This window comes from Neomonachus schauinslandi, chromosome X (assembly GCF_002201575.2).
Source record: "Neomonachus schauinslandi chromosome X, ASM220157v2, whole genome shotgun sequence".
Taxonomy (NCBI): Eukaryota; Metazoa; Chordata; class Mammalia; order Carnivora; family Phocidae; genus Neomonachus; species Neomonachus schauinslandi.
This window is the reverse complement of record NC_058419.1, coordinates 61,862,299-61,879,598: the sequence shown is the minus strand read 5'-3', so window position 1 is coordinate 61,879,598 and position 17,300 is coordinate 61,862,299. Positions and strand designations below refer to the sequence as shown.

Below are 17,300 nucleotides of genomic sequence, written 5' to 3'. Positions count from 1 at the left end.
TATTTAGGAACAAGAATTGGGAGGTATATGGAATTCCTTCCAAAATTAAACAAATCTTTAGAAATCTCAGAGGTTATAAATAAGACTATCTTACAAAGGAGTTAAATAAGGATGGATACTATGGTATACTACAAAGTAAATTGAGTCATGAGAACTGGATTCTAGTCCTTATCACTTAATACTTTGTAAACCATATGGCAATCACTTGGCCCTGTCCTTAAAGTATTTAGGAACTGATAACTGAAGCAGATAGGAAATAAGGCTTTTAAGTGGCATTTAACCTGAAGTGTACATGCTAAACCAACAAACAATGCCACCTATGTGACTTCTGCTGTTAATCCTATCAGTTTTTCATGCCACAAATATTACACCTTTTACTACAACAAAAAAGAAGAAAAGCCACCTTTTTCGCCTACTTTTTCCTCTTACCTCTACTTCTTGCATAAATGAATCCCTGAAAGTAGAAAGTAGAATCCCTTTGACAAGGATACCCTTGTCAAAATAAAGTTAGCTCTACCCCTAAAACAATAACAAAAATCCCAACTCATGCTAAAAACAAAATAACTTATATATCCTTGACTGCATTTAACAAAATAAGTAATTATCAGACCTCAAAAGGACCTTGAAATGTTTTCATACCTGCTTTTAGCAGCTATACCATGTGCCATCTTTATTTTGCAGATATGTCAACAAAGGTGACTGAAATATTTACTTCTCCAAGAGACAGTAAGTCACAGAAAGTAAACTAAAATTTAAATTTCCTGTCTTCTGGAAAAACACCCTTTTTGATCATTTTAATTATTCCAAAAATACTTACAGATAAAGTATGAAGAAGTTGCCCTGTAAGAGAATTCCATACTTTCAAAAGAAAATTGTTCACTGCAGTAATAACTGTGGTGTCATAGCGATCCCAGGCCACCATAGTCACCTTAAGTTTAGTGACCTTGTCTTCTCCAGATGGCAAATTATTCCTAAATAAAATAATTTGCAGTATTCATACATTGTAAATTATTAACAAAGGTACATCTAAAATAGAAAATTATGAAAAAAATATCTCCAGTAGCTTATAAATTTTTAGATAAAAAAATCCTAAACTATACTTTTAAGTACTCACAAAATAAAATATTAAAAGTACCTAAGTAGGGCAAGACCCATAAGCTTATTTTAGGAAGACAAAAGGCACAAAATGACAAAATTTTGTAGTTAGTTACACAAGAACAAAAAAAAGGTGAAACTAGAAAAAAATCTACGAATCCCTTGAAAAATAAAATACAAGGTCATTTTGGCTACCAGAAAATATGAAGAAAACATAGAATGGTCACTTTACTCCCTTAAATAATAAATTTTGAAACTAATAGGTCTTATAAAAGAACAGCAAGAAATTCATTAACTTTTAGTTGAACATGATATGAATAGCTGGCTAGGACTACAATGTCAGTTCTATATTGTTATTAGGAAGATAATTAATGTCAGGGCCTTACCCTATAGAAACTGTAATGTCCTAAAGATGTAATTATGTATCGTCCAATCAACAGGGAAGACGATGAAACAGAATGCTGATTAAGTATACTTATAATGTTGAGTAGGAATGCTAACAATATGAAACATTATAAAGGTAACATCAGTAAGACAGAGAAATAGTTAAACTTATGATGACATTTAATAGGGACAACCCTCAAAGTAGAAAGTAGTATAGATAGATATTAAAAATGACCTATAGAAAACTAAGGCAGAAAATAACTCTGTGGGCATTAGCAGAGTAGAGATCTTTGGGTCACAAGAGACCAGAATTTTGAATGACTCAGCAATGTTTCTATCGTCCAGTCTGTCAATCAACAGCAAAAGGCAATTTACTTAGAGACTAAATAGAGACACAAACTTCAGGTCTACCAATGAACTCCAAACTATTTACTAATCTAAAAAGATATTTTCATTATGAAATATAATTCAGTAAATCAGAAGATACTATACTAACATCCAATCTTACCCAGTCATTTTAGTAGCCATATCTAGCACTATACTCTTCCATTCTTGTTGCTGATATTGCCAAATTCTTGCTGTTCCATCTCGACTTCCACTAACAAATCTTAAACTGCAAAGAAACAGTTAAAATATCCTTATTACTTTTTCCAAAATATAAATCACTTTTTTTCTAATTATGAAAGTATTATGTTCATCCCCATACGCTACTGGGGGTAATGAAAATTACACATTTTGGAACACAGTTTGGCAGTGCCTCAAAATGATAAACAGTCACCATATAACTCAACAATTCTACTCCCAGGTATAAATCCAAGAGAAATGAAACATTAAGTCCACAGAAAAACTTGTACATGAATATCCATGGCATTATTCCTCATAAGCCAAAAAGTGGTAACAATCCAAATGTCCATCAACTAATAAAGGGATAAACAAATTATGGTATCCATACAAATAGTATTCAGCAATAAAAAGAAATAATGATACATGCTGCAACATGACTAAATCTCGAAAACATTACGCTTAGTGAAAGAAGTCGGTCACAAAAAACCACATATGTATAATTCAATTTATATAAAATTTCCAGAACAGGCAAATCTATAAAGATAAAAACTAGATTAAAGGTTGCCCAGAGTTAAGGGTGGGGGTGTAAACATATTGGGGAGTGATAACTAAAGGGTATGGAAATTCTTTTTGGGGTGCTAAAAATGTTCTAAAACTGTGGTAAAGGTTGCACAACCCCATGAATACACTAAAAAACAGAGAAGTTATGTTATGTGCATTATATCTCAATAAAACTTACAAAAATACATTCATTCACCCATAATTTTATCACTGTTCATACTTTCATTTCTATTCCACCAGACTTTATTAAAGACATACATATACACTTATATATTTCCCCCTACAGGAAACAGAATTGTACTACATATAATGTTTTGTGTTTTCCCCTAAGGGTTATTTTATAGATATATCTCTAGGTTTATAAATAAAACTACTGTCACTTTTAGTAAGTATTCAACTATTTGGATGAATCAAAATTTATTTAATCAACTCCCTAATGATAAATATTTATACTATTTCCATTCTTCACCATTATAAATAATGTTGTGATGAGTATCTCTATACATATCGTTGTACAACCTTATACATATCTTTGCTGAGTCAAATGGTCAGCACATTTTTAAAGTTTTTGATGAATAATTTCCCTGAAAAGTTTTTTAACACTTTACAGTCTCTTCAAAAGTTGTGGGAGAGTGAGTGCCCGTTTTCCCTAAACCCTTGGCAATACTGGGTGCTAACATTCTTCATTATCTTGTCACTCTGAAACAAAAAAAATGTTACTTTTATTCTAAACTGCATCTTTAACTATTAGTAAAATTGGACATCCTTTGTTTATTGTCCATTAGTTATTGTTCATAACTAATGGAGACAAAATAATGTTTCTCCTTTAGGGAAAAGGCAATGAATTAAAAACTTCAGATTCCTCTAGCATGAAAGAATCATAGCTGTACAAACCTTCAAGTGTATAACTCAGTATAGTGCAATTAATCAACCTCAAAAAATTATCTGAAGGCTTTCTCACTCCTAATATAAACTTCACTCTATGTGGACCATCATTATTTACTCTTGCATTTAATAAAGATGAACAAATTCATCATAGCAATCACCCACTGTCTGAAAAATATTTAAAAATAAAACATGGTCAAAAAAATTAAATTAAATTAAATTAAAACATGGTCACCCACATAAAGTCCTTATAGAAATATATGGATACACATTTATGTTAAGTGGCTACATTTTAAAATCTATTTTTAGGTCAATTTTTAGACCAGGGCAAAAGATTATCATCCTTTTGGGATCAAACATTTGAGAGGGTACACAAATACCTACATATAATGTCTGAGTTTACAGACACAGGAAATATGTATCATATGAGTAGGAGAGACAATAAGTAATACAGATGTTCAGAGGAAGACAATATGGCTAAAATCTGGAGCAGTCAGAAAAGGCTTCAGGTAGAACATGGGAAGACAGGACTTAGAAAATAAGAGAAAGGGACTGGAGGGAAAAAAAAAATAGAGTGAAGGAGAGCGAAAGGGAGAGGAAGGCTGTAGGAGGAAAACAGAAGGAGTGAGGGGGGAGTAGGGGTGATATTTTTGGGTAAGAATGGTGTGAGGTAAAGTATAAGCAAAGCAATGAATGAGAGAAAAAATATAGATATATGGATATAACAGGAGCAATGATTAAGTCAATTAGGCTAAATATAATGATTTATATGGGGAATAGTAAATGAGAAAAGAATGTAGGTCTAAGTTAAGTTATAGAAAGTTCTGAATTCAAGGCTAAGACATTTGAATTCTATTCTATAGACAAAGAGGAAACACTAAAGTTTTCTGAACAGAGCAATGTGGATCTGGCAGAAATGGACAGGATATATTTAGAAAGGAGAAGAAAACTGAAGGTAATGGGTCAAAAAATAAAATCCTTGGCTAAAGTGAGTGATAATAGAAATGGAAAAACAAAATAAACAAAAAAGAAATCACTCAGAAAGGAAGAACTGATAAAGTATGGCTACTACTTGGAGTAGTAGAGATGGAGTTTAAAAGAGATGGGGTAAGGATGTCATCAGAAATAGACAAGGGCTTTCAGCTTAAGAAACTGAACAGAAATAAAGTACTACAGTAGAAGGAGCTACTTCTGAAGGAATAGAAGTAAAATATGTCAAACATCTGTTTACACAGATATGTACTACATAGTTACCTGTCTCCATTGTTACAGAACTGAACAGCAACAACTTTGTCCTAAGACATAAAACAACAGAATTTTGGTTAGAGTTAATTTATTTGTAAAACAAATAAAGTACTCTTCCCTTCAAATTCACATGCAAAAGCATCATGGAGTAGAGTTTTTAATGCTATAATTTTCTTGGAAAAAACTCTAATTTTCTTTAAAAAATTAATGAAGGCTGAAACAATGCATTAACTGAGGAAGAATACTTATTAGCAGTAATTTGAAACAAACCAGACATAAGCAAACCTGTTTCTAAATCATAATCTCAAGAGACAGTTTTGAATAGATACTAGTTTTATGTCCCCCATGATAGGACAGCACACTAACCTAAAATTCAACCCTAAAGTAACAGATTTAATAGCAGTTGAAGTAAATTTCCCAATTAAATTTTTTTTTTTAATTTCAGAAAATAAATCAATCATTTCCAGCCTCTCACACGGATTATTTATTTTACAAAGACAGATTCATCTGTCTTTAGGTACAATAGTTTAGATACTTCTCTTTGAATCTTCTTTTATAATGATTAAACTATACTTTTACAAATATAATGTGTATTATAGTGATGAGAAGATTAAAGTATAAGCCAGAATATGCATTTTCCTTCTCTTTATTCCTTGATAATAAAGCTAAAATGTACCCTCAAATGTTGTACATATTTTCACAAAATACTCAGTTACTGAACTGCATTTGAATTTTTAATAAAAAGCTCAAATACTAAATATCTTTATTTTTCATTTTATTTATTTCAATTATTTTTCAATTTTAAAAAATCATTATTAAACTGTCTTCATATGTTCAGAGTTATATTCATACTGCTCCATGATTTCACTATAGTATTTATCAGACAGATTCTGGATTCTCACTGCCAGTTGCAATAACTGGTTTTAGATGTTGTGAAAGTACACCTTATTTATGATAACTAACAGTAGCCACTGACTTCAACAGGGAATAATTAGGTTATTTGACTTTCTTCTTTTTGCCAGGGGTCCCTTAGCTGGACCCCTGGCAAAAAAACGCACAAAACTCTAATAATCAATTTTTCTTCATCTTTCCCCCATTCAATTCTTGCCCGTTGTTTCTACTACCTCCTCACTCAGCTCTCAATAAACTTGACTGCACTTGTATACATACCCTGCTTGGGTGGTAATTGTAAAGATGCCTCCTTTGCATACTCTAGTACAAATGGATTTCTCCCACTGGATAGTCTCAGACTGAGATCTTTATATATTTCCTAAGTTTTTCTCTTTCACAATTTAAATAATATTCCAGGATTTTAGTATCTAGGAATAAGTAACAGCAAGGTGAGAGCTCAGCTTGGTTCAGTAATGATTCATAAGTAACTGTTCAATTATGCTTACGGGACGGGACAAAATCAGGAGGCTGTTTCCAAAAGCTCAAGGAGAAGGTTTCTAACAGGTCTCTTTTAGTACAAATTTCAGGAACATGATTGATTTTGTAACTCACAAAGTATCTTTTTCTAATAGTCATGATTCAGGGAAACTGTGTGTATTTTATTGATGTACACTAATACTATTCCAAATGAGAGGTCAACAGTACTAAAAACAGTAATCTTAACACTTGCAAAGCTGAGTGTTTTCAATTGCTGACTATACAGCTTTGACAATAAGGTATATGAGATGTATAGTGAGCTGAAAAACAAGTACTCCCATACACCATAGTAAATAATTATCTAGAGAAAAAGGTAAGGAAAGGAAGAGGAGAAAGAGATGAAAGGTTCACAGGGATATGAAAAAAAAAATTACTGGCTCCAAGCTTCCTAAAAAAAGAAAGTAGAAATAGCTTTGAAGAAAAGGTCCAGTCACCAATGGCCAGCCACCAATGGCTGTCACCCAGGTATAAAGCTGTTCCCTGTTGTTATTGATAACTGAGTAGGATTAGATTTTAGGAGTCCGTGATGGCATTCTGAAAATAATCAAACTAAAATCAACAAGCTAAATTAGCAAATTATTTTTTCTCAAGATATACTTAACATGTCTTTTATTATTTATTGAGGTAAAATGGGCATATAGCATTATATAAGTTTCAGCTGTACAATATTATAATTGGATATTTGTATATACTATAAAGTGATAACCACTGCAAGTCTAATTACCATCCATCACCATACAAATAAGCCCTCTAAGCCATCCCCCAACACCCTTTCCCCTCTGGTAATCACGGATCTGTGTATCTATGAGTTTGTTTTTGTTTGGTTTGGTTTGTTCATTTGTTTTGTTATTTTAGAATCCACACATAGTGAAATCATGTTATTTGCCTTTTTCCATCAGATTTTTCACTTAGCACAATACCCTCAAGGTCCATCTGTATTGTCACAAATGGCAAGATTTCCCTATGTGTGGCTGAGTAGTATTCCAGTGTGTGTGTGTGCGTGTGTGTGTACCACATCTTTATCCATTCATCCATGGATAGACACTTAGGTTGTTTCCATATTCTGGCTACTATAAACACTGCTGCAATGAACATAGGGGTGCATATATCTACTTGAATTAGTGTTTTTATATTCATCAATAAATACTCAGAAGTGGAATATCTGGATCCTATGGTCGTTCTATTTTTAATTTTTTGACAAATCTCCATACTGCTTTCCATAGTGGCTACACCAATTTACATTTACATTCCCACCAATAGTGTACAAGAGTATCCTTTTCTCCACATCTTCTCCAACACTTGTTATTTCTTGCCTTTTTGATAACAGCCATTCTAATAGGTATGAGGTGATATCACATTGTGGTTTTCATTTGCATTTCCCTGATAATTAGTGATGTTGAACATGTTTTCATGTGCCTGTTGGCCATCAGTATATCCTCTTTAGGGAAAAAAAAAATGTCTATTTAGTTCCTCTACCCATTTTTAATTGGGCTGTCTTTTTGTTGTTGAGTTATATGAATCCTTTATATATTTTGGATATTAACCCCTTAATGGATATATTACTTAGAAATATCCTTTCCCATCTACTAGGTTGCTTTTTTGTTTTATTGATGTTTTCCTTCACTGTGCAGTAGCCTTTTACTAAGAAGTAGTCCCATTTGTTCATTTTTGCTTTTGTCTCCCTTACATTTAGAGTCAGATTTAAAAAAAAAAAAAAATCACTAAGACCAATGTCAAGGACCTTACCACTGCTGGGGAAAGTCATGAAAAAGATGTGACTGCCAGGTGACCTGTGAGCTGGACCCCAGGCAATCAGAGGCTCCTTACCCTCTTCCCTATCCTTGGTATATGGGTTCCACTTGCCTTTCCCGCTCCCAAAGGCTGCTCTAAGGATATAGCCTTGAGACAATGATGTGGTGTTGAGAACACCTGCACAGTATACTTGAATGAACTCAGTTAAGGCTTCCTTATAAACTTTTAAGATTTGGTGGGCAGGCACCAAGATCCATTCATCTTGCTGCCACCCAAAACAAACTTCATGTGTAAATTCCCTTTGCTTATTAAAACTGCCACCTACCAACCCAGAATGGCCTACCTCTTTCTTTGGTCTTTCCTTGCCCTCTGGGTACATGGGCCAGTTTCAGATTATATCCAAGAAGATCCCAAGGGGGCTGTAAATTGACAATTGGTGAGCTAGCCCAGAGACCAAAGAAATGGGCCTTGGGAATGAGGCATCCACAGGAGAAATCCCAAATTAGCCATCAACTTCTGTGTAAGGAAGGGTGGCAGGTATGTTAGATGCTTATGGACTACTACATGAATATGGGGACACCCAGAAAATGCCAGCCAATCTAATGTACTTGTTGGAGGAAAGGCACATACCACACTGAGGCAGAGAAGGGAAACATGGTTGCCATAGTGGGCTTCTACTGTGGGTAGTTCAGCTGGCCAATGATGCCCAACTAGAAGCTAAAGCTCAAGTTAGAAAGAGCTGAGTTTAGAAAAGGATATGTGAGTGTCCACTACTCTGCTACCTCTGGGGCTGGCAGACAAGATGGAAGAGCAAACTAATAAATTGGGGACCTTAGTGTCCTGTTTTGCAAAGCTAGGAAGATACAAGCTGTCATGTATTAAGATATGAGAACTTATGAGAAAGCCTGATTAGGATGCTAAGAGGTGGAATCTTGGAGAAAATGAAAATCAAGAGGGGGATGCTGTGGTAATTGATGAGGAAACAGACAAAATGTCCCATACCTTCTGACCTCTAATCTTAAATAGCAGTTACCCCAAAACTCCTAGGAGAAAACTTACATCTTTCTCTGTCCCCTGAAGTTTATAAATCTTATCATATCTTTGAAATATAAATACCCCTGGAGATAACCAAAACATTGCCTGAAAAAGGCAGGGGATCTTTTAAGAATACAGCTATAGTTCTCTTGTCCATTGCATCATAATGAACTCTCATCAAATCACATGACCATTTTTAAGTCTTCTCTCATTTGTAGTTATTGTTTTGCTCTGATGCTTTGCAAAAAGAGTCCCTACAACAGTGCTTCATCTTTAAGAACACTCATGGAAATGACTTTGACAGGTTTCTGATAACTAAGATTAAATTGCTTTCTTCTTGGAGAGATAATAATGAACCTTTCAAGTGGTCCCCCAAGGCTACGTGCATAGCCCCACAATATGTCATACAATGGTAGCTGGGGACCTATCCCTGTTCTCCTTCCCCACATCAGCAAAATGGGCCCATTACACATTGATAATACAATGTTAACATGTAAAGATTTACCTCTGCTGCAGGACACCTGCAGGCTTTGCTCAGGAACATCTGTGAGGAAGAAGATGGGCAATGAACCCAAAGAAAATTCAAGGCCTAGACACTGCTATAAGGTTTTAGGTGTCAACTGATCAGCTAAGACTCATAAAGCTGTAACTGAAAAGGTGCAAGCCTATCCAACCTCTTAAGAATGGGAAAGAGGTGCGGTCCTTTATAGGGATTTTGGGGTTATGGAAGACTTTTAATCTCCACCTGGCACAGCACTCCCATTCCTTATGCTCCCTGGTAAAGAGACTGGGGACAATAGCAGCATGCTGCCTTCGAGAAGGCAAAAATACTAATAAAACAGATTAAAGCTCTGAGCATCTCCTAAGTAGGGCTACCATTTGAGTTTGATGTGTCTATGACTCCAAAAGATATGGGTCAGACAGTACGGCAGAGATAACAAAAGGGGAGAATGCCCCTGGGATTTTGGTTCCAGCTCTGAAGGGGGCAAAACCCCAATATATCCACATAGAGCAAGAGCTCCTAGCAATGTACACAGTGCTACTCCAGGTAAAACTTCTCACACAGCAGCCAGTACAGCAACTAGAGTACTGAGCTCATAGTGGTCTGGCTGCTGATCACTCAGGAGCCCTTGCCATTAACCCTTTGTACTGATAATTAGACTATTCTAAGGGATTAAATTTATGGCTTGAGTAATGGGAAGCTGATCATTAAAAAGTCCTTGTGGGGTCAAGATATATATAATATGACATTTGGGTCCACCTGCAAGAGCCTGAAGTGTTTCTCACTGTTTTTCATGTCCCAGTTCTTAAGACACTGACACCCCCCTAGCAATCAGGAAGCTGGTGCCCTACCTTGGGAATGAGCCCTAGCTACTGACCTGTCAGTAGTTTAGGCAGATTGGGTGCATATAAAGAGTGGCCCCCACAATGCCCAAGTAGGATGGCATATTGTCAAGGATGTTGGACTGCCCTCAGAGTACACTGACTTAAAGTAATAACAGCATGTTGTGTGTCCTAAACACCACCAAAGGCAAGTGCCAAAAGAATCAGGCCATCCACTGGAGTTCCCAACCTATGAGAAATTGGCAAATTGATTATATTGGCCTCCTCTAAGTGAGTGTTCTAAATATGCCTTGGTTTATGTAGACACTGCATCTGGTCTAACCCACACTTTTCCCTGCCACCCTGCAAACCAGGCTGTCATCATTAGGGGATTAAGAAACTGAGTACCATGTATGAATACCCTCATCAAAAACATAGTTATCAGAGGTCACATTTCAAAGGCCATGATGTGCAAGACTGAACAATAAAATGTGACATTAAGGGGCGCCTGGGTGGCTCTGTAGTTAAGTATCTGCCTTCGGCTCAGGTCATGATCCCAGGGTCCTGGGATCAAGTCCCGCAGCGGGCTCCCTGCTCAGCGGGAGGTCTGCTTCTCCCTCTCCGACTCCCCCCTGCTTGTGTTCCCTCTCTCGCTGTGTCTCTCTCTGTCAAATAAATAAATAAAATCTTTAAAAAAAAATGTGACATTAAATAAAGGTTCCATCTCTCCTATAACCCACAAGCAGCAGGATTGGTAGAAAGGAAAATGGATATTAAAACAGCATATTAAACACTTAACAGGCAAAACCACCTTGGCCAACTGGACAAAAGTACCGTCCTAGGCTTTAACATATTTAAATGACCAAAGAGTAGGGCCTATTGCCCCATATGCCAGACTAGGGATCCCTGCCCAGGCACCCAATACTGTAAAGATATAGAAGTTTCTGGAAACAGCCATTGTCCAAAATCTCACAGTGGATCAACACACTATACTGTGGAAAACACCAAGCCCCATCATTCTTTAAAAAAGAATTATCTACTAGAATTTACAATGCAATATCCCACTGAGACAGGTGAATTCCTTCACACCCCTGGGTGAAGAACTACTCAATCTTCACTAATATCCCCTTGTCCTGCTGCACGCTGGGACTGTTAAAATGCACTATAACTGAAATGAAGCATGCACCACTGAAAGAATGGAGAAAACGGGGGCCCTGGTAATGACATATCCTGTCCCCAGTTCATCTCTTTACACCTGACAGTGCTGTCCCCCCGACCAACATGTATGGTATGTACAACCAGGTCAAGTTTCTAAAGGTGCTAACCTCCCTCTCCTCAAAGTCAGGGGAAATGTTTGGTTTTTCCACTGATAAGACCATTTTGCCACTGTCCTTTTTCCCTCCATTGGCTTAGATTTAGAAGACATTAATAGCAAATGTGAAGCCCTTAATAAATTCACTCAGCAAGCATTGAATGATAGCAATAAAACCTGTCCTTACTGAACACTGAAATGTCTCTGATAAGCTGTATTCATTACTTATAAAGCTGTACTCCAAAATAAAATGGCCTTAGACATTATTACTGCCTCATAAGGCGGTACCTGTGCCACTATCCAAACACAATGTTGTGTGATCACCCCCAGTGAATCTGCTAATGTGTCATCTTTATTAAATCACATGAAATACAACGGAATGCCCTGAGTAATCCAATCCCCAGCTTAGGAGACTTAATAAATCAGTGGCTCAGATCAAGGGATCATATAAAAAAAAGTTGTCATTGATTTTGTAATCATTGTCTTATTTAATCTGTTTCCTTTTACATGCACCTGTATTGCTGCTGTGGCATTAGACTCCAGTGCAGCCAGACAGTCATCAAAGGAGCCACCTCCATGCTAATAAAACCCCTTGCTGAACACTTAGAGCCCATTTCAGAAGGGGGCACATGAGATTATAAAAGCCAGTCATGAGGGGTGGAATGTTGTGGAAGGTCATTGAAAAGATGTGACCACCAGTTGACCTGTGAGCTTGACACCAGGCAATCAAAGGCTTGTTACCTCCTCCCTTGGAATGTGCGTTCCTCTTGCCTTTCTTGCTCCCAGAGGCTGCTCCAAAGGCAAAGCCTTGAGATAATGATGTAGTGCTAAGAACACCTGCACAGTATACTTGACTGGACCCAGTTAAGGCCTCCTGTTAAACTTTTAAGATTTGGTGGGTGGCCATGGGTATCCATTTGTCTTGCTGCCACCTAAGACATGCCTTATATATAATTTCCTTTTAGTTATTAAAACTGTCACCTACCAACCTGGAGTGGCCTGCATCTTACTTGTCATCTGAGTACAGTGGCCAGTTTCAGATTATACTTAATAAGCTCCTGAGAGGGTTACAAACTGATAACTGCCTGTTTTCTTCTAGAATTTTGATTTCAGGTCCTATACTCAGGTAGGTCTTACTTTTGAGTTAATTTTGGTGTATTGTGTAAAATAGTGGTCCATAGTTTCACTCTTTTGCATGTGGCTGTCCAGTTTTCCCAACACTACTTATTGAAGAAACTACCATTTCCCCATTGTATATTCTTGGCTCCTTCACTGTAAATTAATTGACCATGTATGTGAGGGTTTATTTCTGGGTTCTTTATTCTGTTCCATTAATCTATTTGTCTGTTTTATTGCTAATACCATACTGTTTTGATTACTAGAACTTTGTAGTATAGTTTAAAATCAGGAAGGGTGATGCCTCCAGCTTTTTCCTCCTTTCCAAGTTTGCTTTGGCTATTTGTGATCTTTTGTGATTTTTACAGATTTTAGACATATCTGTTCCAGTTCTAAAAATTGCCACTGGGACTTTGATGGAGATTGCATGTAATCTCTAGATTACTTTGGGCAGCCAGCCTGGACATGATATTAATTCTTCCAATTCAGGAGCATGGAATATCTTTCCATTTATTTGTCTTCAATTTCTTTCATCAGTTTTGGTTTTCAGTGTGCAGATCTACATTTCCTTGGTTAAATTTATTCCTAGGTATGTTATTCTTTAGAAGCAAATATAAATGGGACTTTTTTTTAGTATATTTTTTTCTGATAGTCCGTTCTCAGTGTATAGAAACACAAAAGATTTCTGTATATTGATTTTCTATCCTGCAACTTTACTGAATACATTTATGAGTTCTAACAATTTTTTTAGTGGAATCTTTAGGGATTTCTATATATAGAATTATGTTATTTCAAATAGTTACAGTTTTACTTCTTCTTTTCCAAACTGGATGCCCTTTATTTCTTTTACATGGCTAATTATTGTGGCTAGGAGTTCCAATACTATGTTGAATAAAGTGGCAAAAATGGACATCTTTGTCTTGTTCCTGATCTTAGAGAAAAGCTTTCACCTTTTCACCATTGAGTGTGATGTTAGCCATGGATTTGTCATAAATGAACTTTGTTATATTCAGATACATTCCTTCTATAACACTTTGAGATTTTATCATAAATGAATGTGGAATATTGTCAAATACTTATTCTGCATCTATTGAGATGATAATATGACTTTTATCCTTCATTTTGCTAATGTGGTGTATCATGTTGATTTAATTGCAGATGTTGAATCATTCTTGCCTCTAGTAATCCCCACCTGATCATGGAGTATGATCCTTTGAATGCATTGTTGAATTCAGTTCTCTAATATTTTGTTGAAGATTTTTGCATCTTTATATATTAGGGATATTGGCCTGTAATTTCCTCATTTTTAGTGTCCTTGTCTGGTTTTTATATCAGACATTGACCTTGCAAAATGAGTTTGGAAGCATTCCCTTAATTTTTAGGAAGAGTCTGGGGACAGTGATTAAATCTTTCAATGTTTAGCATTATTCAGTGAAGCCATCTGGTTCTGGACTTTTGTATGTTGGATGGTTTTTGATTACTGATTCAGTCTCCTTTATAGGAATCCATCAATACAGTATTTTTTATTTCTTTATCATTCAGTCTTAGAAAACTCTATGTTTTAAGAACTTATCGATTTCTGAGTCCAAGATGGCAGAGAAGTAGGAGACCGAAATTTAGTCTGGTCCCAGGAATTCAGCTAGATAGCTATCAAATCATTCTGAACACCTGTGAACTCAACCAGAGATCTAAGAAAAGAATAGCTGCAACTCTATGAATAGAAAAGCGACCACTTTCTGCCAGATATAAGATGTGGAGAAGTGAATCCGAGGTGATATATGGGAAGACAGACCACGGGGGGAGGGAGCTTCCATCAGCCAGCTACCAGCAAGTGATATAGCAGCGGAGCAAAAATCAGAACTTTTAGGTCTGCTCTGGTGAGGGACATCGCTCAGGTTGCTAAGTGGGGGTGGATCCCTAGATGGGACAGTATGGTCTCAGGATCTTCAGGTTCACAGGAAGACCAAGGGTGCCTGAGTGTGGTAGAGCTCCCAGGCATCAGAGCGAAGAAGCCAGCTGCAAAGAGTGAGCCCAGGAGTGGGCTCCCAACTCAGGATACCATAAACCTCGAAATATAGCAGTCAGGAGACTGCTCTCTGAGCAGGGGCCCAACATGTGGCAGAACCAGTGAGACACCCCTTCCTCCCCCAGGAGGAGCAGTGTGGGAGCATGCAGCAGGAATCTGCAGGGTTTGGAGACTCCAAATGAGGTGGCTTGCCTGAGATAGAAATGCTCAGTCACAGCCTGAGTGAACACTGAGTGTGGACAGACACCTGGGAGACAGGAGTGATCGCTTTTCCCTGAGGGTGCACGGAGGAGTGGAGCCCCAAGCATTAGGTTCTAGGGCTGGAGACTAGGAGGCCACCATTTTCATTCTTATCCTCTAAAGCTGCAGGGGAAAGCCTTCAAGGAACAAAAGCCACTTAGAGCAAACCAGAGCAGATTACTTAGCCTGGCCCCCTGGCAAGGGCAGTACAATTCCACCTGGAGCAAATACATATGACAATCAATGCAAAAGGCCCCTCCCCCAGGAAATCAGCAAGAACATCCAGCCAAGACCAAGTTTACCAATCAATGAGAACTGCAAAACAAAACTCCAGCACTAGAGGAATACAGCACATAGAATTCATGGCTATTTTTCCCATGATTCTTTAGTTTTTCAACTTTAATTTTTTAACTGTTTTTCTTCTGTTTGTCAACCAATTCCTTATTTTAGTAACTCCTTTTTAAAATCTTTTTTAATTATAATTTTTACAGTTATATCTTATCCCTTCATTGGATTTAATCTTATTTTTGTATATACATAAGTTTTTCTTTCCTTACAATTTTGGAATGCAGTTTCTTCTAACAGACCAAAATACACACAAAATCTAATGTATGGCTCTGTTTTATTCATCTGTCTGATCATTTTCTCTTTTTTGTTTTTTTCTTCTTCTGTTTTGTTTTTGTTTTTTTCATCGTTTTCTTTTTCTTTTTTTGTTTTGTTAAAGTATTTTTTAATTTTCATCTTTACAGTTACATTCTATCCTTTCAATGTATTTAATTTTATTTTTGTATACATAAGTTTTTCTTTCTTTACAATTTTGAGATGTAGTTTCTTCTAACAAATTGACCAAAACACACTCAGGAGATACTGTATTGCTTTGTCCTGTTCATCTGTCTATCACCCTTCTATTTTTTTTTTTCTGTTATTGTTTTCTTTTTCCTCTTTTGTTTTTTTCTTGTCTTTTAATTTCCATATTTATAGTTACATTCTATCTTTTCATTGGATTTAATTTTATTTTTGTGCATATATGTTTTCTTTCACGACAATTTTGGGATCTAGTTTTCTAAAAAAAGATCAAAATACACAAAAGAACCCAGTGTATTGCTCTATTCTATTCACCTGTCTGATTATATTCTCTTTTTATTCTTCTTTTTTTTTTCCTCCTGATTTCAGGTCTCTTCTGATTTGTTTAGTGCATGTTTTTCTGGGGTTGTTGTTACCATTTCAGTATTTTGTTCTCTTGTTCATCTATTCTCCTCTGGATAGAATGAATGACAAAACGAAAAAACTAACCTCAAAAAAGAAAACAGGCAGTACTGACTGCCAGGGACCTAGTCAGGATGGATGTAAGTAAGATGTCAGAACTAGAGTTCAGAATAATGATTATAAAGATAGTAGCTGGGCTTGAAAAAAAGCATAAAACACACTACAGAATCCCTTTCTGGAGAAATAAAAGAACTAAAATCTAACCATGTCAAAATTAAAAAGGCTATTAATAAGATGCAATCAAAAATGGAGGCTCTAACTTCTAGCATAAATGAGGCAAAAGAGAGAATTAGTGATATAGAAGACAAAATGATGGAGAATAAAGAAGCTGAGAAAAAGAGATAAACAACTACTGGATTACAAATGGAGAATTCGAGCCATAAGTGATACCATAAGGAGGGGAGCCTGGGTGGCTCAGTTGGTGTGGAGACTGCTTCGGCTCGGCTCAGGTCATGATCTCAGGGTCCTGGGATCAAACCCCACATTGGGTTCCCTGCTCAGTGGCGAGTCTGTTTCTCTCTCTCACTCTGTGATCTCTCTCCATTTCACTCTCTTTCAAATAAATAGTCTTTAAAAAAAATAAGCAATACCATAAGGTGAAAAAATATTAGAATAACTGGGATCCCAGAAGAAGAGGAAACAGAGAGGGGGGCATAAGGTATATTAGAGGACATAAGAGCAGAGAACTTCCCTAATCTGGGGAAGAAAACAGGCATCTAACTCCAAGAGGCATAGTAAACCCCCCTCAGAATCAATAAAAATAGGTCAACACCCCAACATATACTAGTGAAACTTAAAAATCTCAGAGACAAAAGGAAAATCATAAAAGCAGCCAAGGACAAAAGGTCTGTAACCTACAAGGGTACAAACATTACAGTGGCAGCAGACCTACCCACAGAGACCTAGGAGGCCAGAAAGGACTGGCATGATATATTCAGGGTGCTAAATGAGAAAAATATGCAGCCAAAAATACTTTATCCAGCTAGGACATCATTCAAAATAGGAGTGATAAAAAGCTTCCAGAACAAACAGAAACTAAAAGAATTTGTAAACACGAAACCAGCCCTA

General features: G+C 36.5%; 1 protein-coding gene across 1 annotated transcript in view; it reads right to left on the bottom strand.

Annotated features, from left to right (window-relative positions):
- The window catches only part of BRWD3 (bromodomain and WD repeat domain containing 3), a 186,998-nt gene that overhangs the window by 89,316 nt on the left and 80,382 nt on the right, over positions 1-17,300 (bottom strand). The window contains exons 12-14 of the mRNA XM_021689738.1: positions 4,744-4,784; positions 1,988-2,092; positions 818-971 (exon numbers count right to left, since the gene is read on the bottom strand). Of these exons, the coding sequence (XP_021545413.1) occupies positions 818-971; positions 1,988-2,092; positions 4,744-4,784 (300 nt within the window). The remainder of the gene's footprint in view (positions 1-817; positions 972-1,987; positions 2,093-4,743; positions 4,785-17,300) is intronic.